We start from the raw sequence: 10,859 nt of genomic DNA, 5'->3' as shown, positions 1-10,859 counted from the left end.
TCTATGAGTAAGGTTGAAAAGATATCAGGACTTGGTATTACATAGCAAGTGCGTCCCATAGTACTAGATGAATGATGCTTATGTTCTAACGTAACGAAAACCTCTTTCCTTCAAATACATTATAAACCTGTATGACAATCGTTACTACAGAAGTAGTGCAATTTGAGAGTAAAGAACATTCCACAACAAACGATCCACGCACAAGTACACAATAGCAGACCAATGGGACCATAATTATAATCAATATGAAAAGAGAAAATTCGTTTGCCGCCCTAAGCTTATGAAAGCTTATAAAATCAAACAGCAGCAATGAATTAAAATCATTAAAATGACGAGCAATATTAAAGAACATTAACACAATAAAGTAATAAACACTTAACTAGGCAACAGAAAAATGTTCATCAAACCCGTCTATACAAAGGAATCATCCAAACATTACCAGGTCACCGGCCTAACCAGGCCCTCTGCTGTATTTCTCCATCATTCATTAACTTGTCTAACACAACATTTAGGTCAACTGACTGGCCATTTTCAGTAAGTTTGCGAACTGTTGCCCTAACAACGTCCTTGGGAAAGCCCATACTTGTCACCTTATAGACAACATCATCAATGGGAACTCTGTTACCACTTCCTCCAGAATTTGACCCACCACCAAGCCCAGAGGCAGTAGGAATAGGTTGTGGTAAAATCTTAGCAGTGGGAAGCTGAGGATAATTGCTTCCACTACCAACGGGAGAATGTGGTTGTGCTTTAAAGGATGAGCCACTGCTATAATGTGAAGCAGGTCCACCGTAAGGGTACTGTTCACCAGGCCCTGATGGTGGGACATAAGCAGATGGAATACCAGAATTGGATCTGCCAGTTGGTGGTGGCTCATACATAGAAGTAGGGCTTCCATAGTATGGCTGGGAGTGAGGTGGTGTACTGCTTGGTTGGGATGCGGACTGATGGAGATTTGGTGGGTAAGTCTGAGATGGTACAAATGGACTATCCTCTAGACGATGTCCCAATGGAGGTGAAATGTGAGGAGTGCTAGCACCCACACCAGTAGAATGCTGTTGTTGAGGAGGCTGGGGAGGCTGGGGATAAGGTGGGGTAAGGGTTGATTGATATTGTTGAGGCGGTGGAGCAAGAGGAAGGGATTGTTGCTGGTGCTGAGCTGGAGGCGGCATTTGATATTGTTGGCTTGGTGCTTCTTGAGTTTGGCTAGGTGGTGAGAAATAGGCATCTCGCTGAGGCCCAGGCGGGATGTGACCTGGTGGAATGTGGCCTGAAGGAAATTGAGTGGTCCCAGGGGGAGGATGACTGTGTTGCTGAGATGGTAGAGGAGCATTAGAGGGGAGAGGAGCTTGCTGAGGAGCAGCAACAGAAAATTGTGGGAGACCAGATTGTTGAGGAGGAGCAGAGGCTGCTATTTGCTGCACAGGATCTGGATGGAAGGCCTTCGGAAGTTCAGGTGACTGCTCTGCCTTAGAAATTTGCATTTTTGCTAACTGCATATGACCTTCCATGACTTCTTGTTTGTCCTTCAAATCATGCACACCATTTTGCACCTGCAAACAAAAACAAACAAAAAGCAATGTTGAGGAAATCTAGCAGGGAAATAAAATTGCGTGCAGAGAAATAAAATTGCGTGCAGCCACCAATAGATAATTTTACAAATAAATAATAGTAAGTACATAAAAACATGCCATTAGAATTTGGCATTTCTCTATATCCTTGAATTTAGAAATAGTCAGAAACACTCGAGACGTTATGCAGGCACTGTTCATTCCCCAACTCTTTCAACGGCAGTTTCGGAGTGATCAAATTCTGCAACTGAGATGTAAATATTACTACACAGAAATTAAATGAGCACATATCTGGTTTCAAATTTTGTTTCCAGCGTTCCAATTTACGAGAGGACAGAAGATGGAGTCACCGAGTAGGTAATTGCATAAGGTTGACTTATACTTGGCAAAAAAATAATAACCACCTTCTTCGTGGTACATGTCACTACTTGAAGAATTCTATTCGTTTATTATAGGCTACAATTAGAACTTTACTAAAGATTCGCAAAAATTAGTACGAGGACAAAGCGTCTCTTTAGACATTACGAGTTTATGAAAGGAATTTGATGAGTGGCATTTATGCCACTCTTTTATCCTTTTTATCTAAGGATTCTCCGATTTCTCCCCTCATTTGCACTTGTTTGAGCCTATTCAAGTGTTTTATCTTCGTTTTTGTGTTGTTTTATCTTTTCTCGTGTTTTCCCTCTTTTTCTCCCTTTTCTTGCATTTTCTTAGTTTGCTTTGGTTTATAAAAACAAAGGAGACGCTCAAGATTGTTCTAACTATCGAGGAATTAAGCTTATGAGCCATACTATGAAGTTGTGGGAAAGGGTGATTGAACAAAGGTTGAGGGCATGCACAAGCATTTCAGATAACCAATTTGGTTTTATGCCTGGGAGATCTACTATGGAGGCAATCCATTTGATAAGACAAATGATGGAGTTTTATAGGGTAAAGAAGAAAGATCTTCATATGGTCTTTATTGATTTAGAGAAGGCATATGACAAGGTGCCAAGAGAGATACTTTGGTGGGCAATGTTGAAGAAAGGTATCCCACGAAGGTATGTAGACCTAGTTAAGGATATGTATCGGGATGTGTCAACAAATGTGAGGACATGCGGAGGGTTGACAAAAGATTTCCCTATTACAATCGGATTGCATCAAGGGTCTGCATTAAGCCCTTTTCTTTTTGCAACGGTTCTAGATGAATTAACTAGACCAATTCAAGATGAGGTTCCATGGTGTATGCTGTTCGCAGATGATATCGTTTTGGTGGATGAGACTAAGGATGGGGTTAATGTCAAGTTGGAGCAATGGAGGCAAAGGTTGGAATCTAGAGGGTTTAAGCTAAGTCGGAGTAAGACTGAATATTTGGTATGTCGTTTTGGCACTCAGAGGGGGACAAGCAATGAAGTGGTGAGTTTGGATGGAAAGGATTTGACCATGAGTGAATGTTTTAAGTACCTAGGGTCGATCATCCAGAAGAATGGTGACATTGATCAAGACGTGACCCACAGGATTAAGTCAGGGTGGCTTAAATGGAGAGCGGCCACGGGATTGTTATGCGACCGCAGCATTCCCTTAAAGTTGAAGGGAAAATTCTACAGGACTGCCATAAGACCAGTGTTGCTCTATGGTACAGAATGTTGGGCTTCTAAGAAAGAGCATATTAAAAAGATGGAGGTTACGGAAATGCGCATGTTAAGGTGGATGTGTGGAAACACTTTAAGAGATAGAATCAGAAATGAGGTTATTCGCAAGAAAGTAGGTGTGGCGGGCATTGTAGATAAATTAAGGGAAAATCGTCTGCGTTGGTTTGGACATGTAAGACGGAGACCCGAGGGTGCACCGGTGCGAAGAGTGGAAGAGTGGGACCATGGAGGGATTAAACGAGGAAGAGGGAGACCAAAGATGACTTGGTTGGAAGGAGTGAGGAAGGATATGAAGTGCATGGATTTACGTGAGGATGAAGTTTTGGATCGTAAGGGATGGAGGAGAAAGATTTATGTTGATGACTACACGGAATAATCAAATTTGGTTCATGTTAGCCGACCCCACTTTTGGGATTAAGGCTTTGATTGATTGATTGATTTGATTGCTTTGATGTTTTGTAGGTTCTTGGCCCTTTTGGTGAAGTCTATGGTAGCATATGGAGCTAAAGAAGGCAAGGAGATGCTCAAAGAGAGGACGCGCAGCCATACAGGAGCCACGGGCGCGGAGCCTAAAGCCGCGGGCGCGGGCTGCTGCTCTGCAGTTGCCTCAATTGTTCCGGTAGATGCCTAGCCGCGCCCTAAAAGAGGTCTCTCCTCATTAACCCGCGGTCGCGGTATTTCGAGCATGACTTTCCCCTGTTCTAGGGCGCGGCCTCTCCTAAGCAGGAGAGGCCTCTCCACCTTTCACCCGCGGCCCCGACCTTGCTGGGTTAATAATTTCCGTACCCAACTATGAGAGTGCGCGACATGCGAGGAGAGGGCTCTCCTTGAGTCTTTCTTTCTGGATTTGTAATGCCCTATAAATAGACTTCTTGAATTTTATAATTATCTTTTAATTTCCAATTAATCTTAAAACTTAGTAGAGAGAGAAACATCCTTAGTTTTGGCATTTTAGAGAGAGAAAGTGTGGATTCCTCCATTGTTGAGCTTGGATTTTGAAGAAGAAGCTTAATCAACCTCTTTGTAGAATTTCAACTTCAATGAATGAGCATTTCCTTACTCTCTTCTCTTTATTTTGCTACTTTATTTTGTTTTAGATTGCTTTTGCCTTGTTAATTACTCATTAATCATGTTTTTGCTTGTTGATTTCATGATTAACTTGTTAGTTGCTATGGATAGTGAGTAGTTCATTAACTAAAGGTGTGGGGATGATGTAGTTGGAATTTGTTCATGCTTTTGGTTTGGAATTCAAGTTGATTGTGATTAAAGTCTTTACTTGATCGTTGTTCTTTAATCTTCTTGCAAAGTGCACGTTGTTAGTTGATTGAGGGTGAATTTATGCTAAATGATGCGATAGTTGACTTAGCTAAGTTCATTTGTATCAATTGTTGCCTAATTGTACCTCCTAGTATATGGTTCTAATGTGACAACATAGAGGCTATGTTAGGATAAGTCAACTGACCTCGACAGGTGGCTAGATTGGATCCTTTATATCGACATTCAAGTATGTGTAGTTCATGATTAATTTGTTTCCATGTTATTGTATGTTCAAGTGAAGCCTACATCTAACCATTCCCCTTAGTATTCTAATTATATGTTTCTAATTCATTCACTTTTAGCTTTAATCTCTTAGATAACTTTGTTCACCTTCCCGAGATAGCTTAGTTGCTCGGTATTGAGTATTGATTACAGTGCTTAGCTTCTCCTTGCGGTTCGACCCTTTGCTTACCTTATACTTGTATTTGGTTCGTTTAGGTTATATAAATATTATTTGATTTAGGGTTAGGCACTTGACGACGTGCTTATTCCCTTATCAGAATTAAAAGAGTATTTTTTAACTTGGTTAAAACTTGTAAGAGAATTATTTGCAACAATAGTTGTCCTAAAATGATAAAAAGTTACCCTAATAAAAGTAAGTAGTTAGCTTTATATATATAAAGGTATCTATGCTTCATCAATAAAGTCATTCTGTTTAAATAAGTAAAAATCAAATCAGTGTGTAACTATAATACTATCACAAAACTTATCCAATTACTATTTTGATTTATAATTATCTCTGCAAGTTAAAAGTCAGCCCAAACAAGTTAAAAGCTGTACCAAATCGGCAAAAATTTACCTTAAAACTATTCGAGGTACACTAATATTAATGTAAACCAGGTTTAAACAAATGTTTGTCGATATTAAGATATCCCGAGTGTGTGATATGTATTGAGAGTCTTAGACTCCGGAGACAACCAAAAATTATTTTTTAGAGTAATAAAAGTGTAATATTTGCTAAAAATATCCACCAAACTTTTTACACCATTGTCGTTCTTTAGCCACACCATTATCTTACACGGCTACACCCACTCACTTTTTCCAAACTAACCATCAAATAATAGAAAAAACTAAAGACAAAAACTCAAAGTGCTCCAATTCGTCCAATTTAGCATACTTAAAGCGTGCTAAAGATGGATTGAGTAGAACTAGATCTAATATTGAGGGCAAATATATCAAAAAATAAAAAGTCTTCTCCGGCAACCTTTCCTTTTTCAGTTATGGACAAGTATGCCACTCGTTCTCTTTTGTTCTCTCTCTCTGCCCACTACCTTTTATTTTATTTTATTTTTTTTCTCTCTCTCCTCCCACTACCTTCCTTTTATTGAATTTATAATATTGAATTTATATCTAATCTGCCTCCTATCTTTCACTTGGCAACAGGGCCATCAAGATCAATTTACTTTAATTTTTGGTAGTCACATGAACCTCTATCAATAGATAGCTAATTGGGCTGGTATCCTAAACCCCTACAAATTTTTCATTATTTTTTGTTATACTTCTATTAAAACAGAACCTATAACATGTATTTACTATGGTAACAGAAAAACATGTATTTATTTGGTAAGACATACATTTTTTGGAAACAAAAACGTGTTACTCCTTGTTAGTTTTTTTAAGTGCCCAAGTCACCGGCACATTTATCAAGAGACGAAACTTTGACCAATGATATTCTTAATCATAGATAACATAACTTATAAGAAGTAGATAAATACTCATAATTATAACAAATACTCATAAGACTAATATCTTTAATCTTATACATAAATCACAAACATGGATCAAAGAGATGTATGTGAATAGTGGAAATGTCAAACTGAGCACTTAAAAAACGAAGGGAGTACTAAAATAACTTACAAACGAATTAAGTATTATTAATTTGCACATTATGACCCTAAAAATCATATTACTCAAAAAAAAGAAATATATATATAAATTTAAAAATAACACAATATAATTCTCCTACCTAGCATAGTGCGATTTCAACCGGATCTTTGCATTAGGACATACTACGTATTAGGTAATGAGAGTGCACAACATTTTAATTAGTTTGAAAACACTCCCTTCATTTAGCTGAATATATACGCAAACCAAAGAAAAGTGAAAATGAGGACCATGCATGTGGGTACTTTTTGAATTAAAGAGGAGAGAAACAGAGAGTATGAGATTTATTCTATGTTGCACAGACTCGAGTTTGGGTGTCGTATCCAAGTAGGGATCGGAGAATCCAATCCTCCGATTCTAAAAATAGCCGATATGGGGATACGGTTAAAAGAGTGTCTTGACTAAATTTTTGGACACGGCTAGTATGTAAAGTGTCGGGAAATTTTTAAGATACTTTAACTAAAATTAAAAAGAAGAAAAAAGAAAAAAAAAAAAAAAAAAAAAAAAAGGTAGTATAATAATTATCAATTAATATGAGAGTATTTAACAAAAATAGGTACTGTGTAATAACTAAAAGTAACATTGGTAAAAGTAAAAAATAAAAAAGGGAATTAGCAAAGCCAAACAGCTGTCCCACACACTTTTACCTTCTCCAAACAACAGCTCTCCCACCCAAATTAACCTCATTTGTTTAAGGTTCTACTTTCTCTCTCTATCGGGAAGCTACTGCAAGGTTGCAACAATGGAGTCCGCTATAAAAGTCTGATCTACTCGTGAATTTCATACCTAGTCGTGAGTTCGTGACCACGAAGTAACATAGTCCACTGATCTACTTGATCTCGACACTCGCTCCGAGGCACTTTCCCGGTACGCGATTCGACGCCTCAACCCACGCGTGCCGAGCATCATGTCGAGTCTACACGCGATACTCTGGGTTGAGAGGAGTGTCGGGGTAACACAAGATTTATTAAATAAAATTGGGCCTCAAAATGTGGGGTTGTGAATGATAAAAAAATATGAATAAAAGTTGTTATAAAAATAATAAAGCAAAAGTGAGTATAGCTTAGAAAATGGATGCAAACGAAAAGTGTGTAGTACTTAGGAAAACGAAGGGAGTAGAAACGAGAGGAAAACTTACAAAGTTGTCCGTATAATTGTAAGTAACTAGTTTTACAAAAGTAAGGGGGCATTATATTTGAAGAATGAAAGAAGATATACTTCCTTCGTTTTTAAAATATTGCCCCACTTGCCTTTTAAGGAAGTTTCACAAATATTGCATCATATCCATCTTAGGAAACAAAATATCTCCGTTTACATCCAATATACCCTTACTATTAACACTTGAATCTTTACTTTATGTTTACATCACAAGGATCATTTTGTATTTTTACCTTTTTCTCTCTTCCTTTTCCCCACTACCAAAAAAAGTGTGTCCAAACACTATGGTGCGATATTAAAAGAACGGAGGAAGTATATATATTCGAGAAACATTTGCGGGGAACCTCTTTACCATCATAAGACTATTGTTGTGAGTCACTATAAGCATGTAACCTTATCCCAGTCCTTGCCCAACCTAACTAGAAGGTGTTCATATCATGGTAAAGTGGTCTTATTTAAAAATTTGTATTATCCAAAAATGAGTACGTTGCAATTAAAAAAAAGGAGGGGGCATGTTGCAATATTTGTGAAACTTCCTAAATAAGTAAATGTTGCAATATTAAAGGAACGTCTGAATTATATTTATGATGAAAAATTACAATTTGCAAAGATTAAGAAGCTTTATTGTATATACTAGCAACAAAAGACACGAAAAAATTCCACATTAATAATATAGTAGCAATCCCTATGTTGTGACCAACAACACTAATCCAAACAACAATGGCCTAAAAACAAAGAAATTATGTTAAGGAGAGCAGTAAATACCTCTATAAGAATGTTTTCCAATTGTCTCATTTTCCCATCAGTGCTCCCATGACTATTGCCAACTGATACCTTCAACTCATCAACAGAGTGTTCCAGATGGCGTGTTCTACTCTCCAGCTGGGACAGCCGCGCACTAAGACCATCAATGGCATTCAGGACACTGTCTATATATCTTTTCATTGTTCGATCAATCTCAGATACAATTGCTGAATCAGTTACTTTCTGAGATTTCTCAAAAATTATTCTGTCAGGTTCAACATGATCCACGGAATTGTAGCTCTGCATTATTCATAACGGAAAAAAGTCACCAAAAGGAAGAGGTACTAACATTCTCGAGTTGAGGGGAAAAAAACAAAAGGAAATGAAATTCGATATTTTCTACATACTACAGCTCAAATTAAGCACATTCTTCTTGGAAGACCAGATATTTCGAATTTCATATATCACCCTTTACAAAACTGTAGGGGTGCTCATGCAAAGGAGATGACTGGAAGAGGTGGAGGAGCGACAGCAGTGTATTTTAAAATAAGACCATTACATTTTGTTACTCTTTATACAATGACCTATCTGGTTATTTTTCATACAACAAAGCTTGATTTAAGCAAGTAACTTCAAGGTTGCTGGTCTGCAATTGGACAAATTAAATTTATTGATATATAAACCTTAAAATTCCTTATTAACACATCTCCTATTCTCCATTCTAAAATTTTTTTATTTAAAAAATAAAATACATTGGTTCAACAAAAATCCTTAATTGCACACAAATGCGTCATTACATGACTGCATGATATGCATGGCAGTTAAAAGCAAAGCAGAAGAAGCATGATATCTCTCTTTCTCTCCCTAAACTACCCATTACCATTTCATATACAGTCAGCTCAGTGATGTTTATTTCACTAAACATGTGTTCAGCGATAAGCATAAGCCTCCTGTCTGTTATCTTACAGCTCCTTAGATGGTCTACTGAAGTTATTTGATTAGCTTTGCCTCTTTTGATGCTTAAAACACAAATCCAAGAATTGAATACACCCAAATAGTAGAAAAAAAAACTCAAACTAGTACAATTTATTCATGCACTGGTCAACAAAACACCATAGGCTGCTGATATCTTCTGCTCCATATGATCGTAAATATCATAACTTGTTTGGCAAAAGAAAAAATTAAAAATCTCCAAAGCATATTAGGACACAAAAAAATTCAATCCTTTTGTCACCCACCTTCTACCACCAATTCATGCAATTTTTCTATATGATATACATCACCATCCCACACTTCAATCAATCAAAGCCTTAATCCCATAAGTGGGGTCGGCTACATGAACCAAAAATGATTATTTTGTTCAATCTATTTTCAAACTCGTTGTACATGTAAATTTTCAAATTGCAAGAAGTTTAAATTCCTAAATTAAAAATCCCCACATAATACAGAAGCTGAATGATTTCACAACACATCAAAAATTGCAGTAAATCACCAAATTCAAGAGGGAGAAAGTTTCTTTGACAATCTCATTGCAAACCACTAAACTACGATCGATTCCGGCCATAACATAGAGATTACACATAACAAACTTCATATGCACTCACTGATTCCCAAACCCCAGTGAACAAAAAACACCCACAAACAAAATTAGAACTAAATTCGCATAGTTTCCATCATTCATCCTAAAATTCAGATAATAATACGTAGTACAAATATTGTCAATCAAACAAGAAAATCAAAATTCATCATACAAAATCATCAAACAATCTACTGAACAAGAAAATAAATAGAGAACTCATACTCTAAGAGGGTTAGAATTGGACTTAGAATCGAGGGAATTCCAAGACTTAGGCGGGGGATCAGCGACGGCAGCAGCGACGGCGGGGCGATGAATTGGCTGGAAATCGTAGTTGGGTAAAATCTCATCATTGGTATTGTTCAACGAAGATGGTAGAATATCATTAGTACCCTCTTCTTCAGATTGTGGATTCATCAGATCTACGAAATCGTGGGATTTGGAATCATTGTTGTTGTTGAGGTCAGTGCTCTTTGATCGAGATAAGTCCATAATCTGTTTGTCCATGAAGTTTGACGCATTCATCGAACACTCAAAAGCGTTAAGTAGAGAACGTGTAAATTTAGATGGATGAGCTTGGAAGATACAAACAATGGTGGAGTATTTGTTTAATCAAAGTGGGAGAGACCGAGAGAGAATGATCAACATAAGGCGAGTGTGGCCTCGCGTAGGAGACTTGTTTTACACCTTTTGTGAAAAATAGGCCCTATTTGTAGGGATGGCTGGTGGGTATAAAAAGCGAGTCCCGCACCGTTTTCACCCCAGTTGGTGCGGGTATGGGTACAAGCTTGGCGGGTATTGGTATAAAAGTCATACCCGCCGTGGATAGTGGGTAGGTGGTGGATTTTGAGTAATACCCGCCCAATACCCGCCTAACCCGCCCAATACCCGCCTACCCGCCTAATTACCCGCATACCCGCCCAAATACCCACCAATGTAAGACTATTATTATTTTAGTTTTAGTTTTTATTTTTAGGA

At 37.6% G+C, this 10,859-nt stretch overlaps 1 protein-coding gene across 1 annotated transcript; it reads right to left on the bottom strand.

Moving 5' to 3' along the window:
- Positions 1-205: 205 nt before the first annotated feature.
- On the bottom strand, positions 206-10,545 carry LOC145605067 (uncharacterized). Its single transcript, XM_081661082.1, has 3 exons — positions 10,107-10,545; positions 8,327-8,605; positions 206-1,553 (listed from the first exon to the last, which is right to left on the bottom strand). Exons 1-3 carry the CDS (start codon positions 10,404-10,406, stop codon positions 444-446), a joined length of 1,689 nt encoding a protein of 562 aa, XP_081517208.1. The 5' UTR covers positions 10,407-10,545; the 3' UTR covers positions 206-443.
- Positions 10,546-10,859: the final 314 nt, after the last annotated feature.

The sequence above is a fragment of the Chenopodium album genome, chromosome 22 (assembly GCF_948465745.1).
Source record: "Chenopodium album chromosome 22, dcCheAlbu1.1, whole genome shotgun sequence".
Taxonomy (NCBI): Eukaryota; Viridiplantae; Streptophyta; class Magnoliopsida; order Caryophyllales; family Amaranthaceae; genus Chenopodium; species Chenopodium album.
This window is presented reverse-complemented; position numbering and strand designations above follow the sequence as displayed.

What these genes read in the sequence shown, in the direction of transcription:
- LOC145605067 (XM_081661082.1), bottom strand. Translation starts at nt 10,406, where the DNA reads ATGAATGCGTCAAACTTCATGGACAAACAGATTATGGACTTATCTCGA. An exon ending in CCAATTCTAACCCTCTTAGA is followed by an intron (nt 8,606 to 10,106) that starts GTATGAGTTCTC and finishes TGAATAATGCAG; the next exon opens with AGCTACAATTCCGTGGATCA. An exon ending in TGGAAAACATTCTTATAGAG is followed by an intron (nt 1,554 to 8,326) that starts GTATTTACTGCT and finishes TTTTGTTTGCAG; the next exon opens with GTGCAAAATGGTGTGCATGA.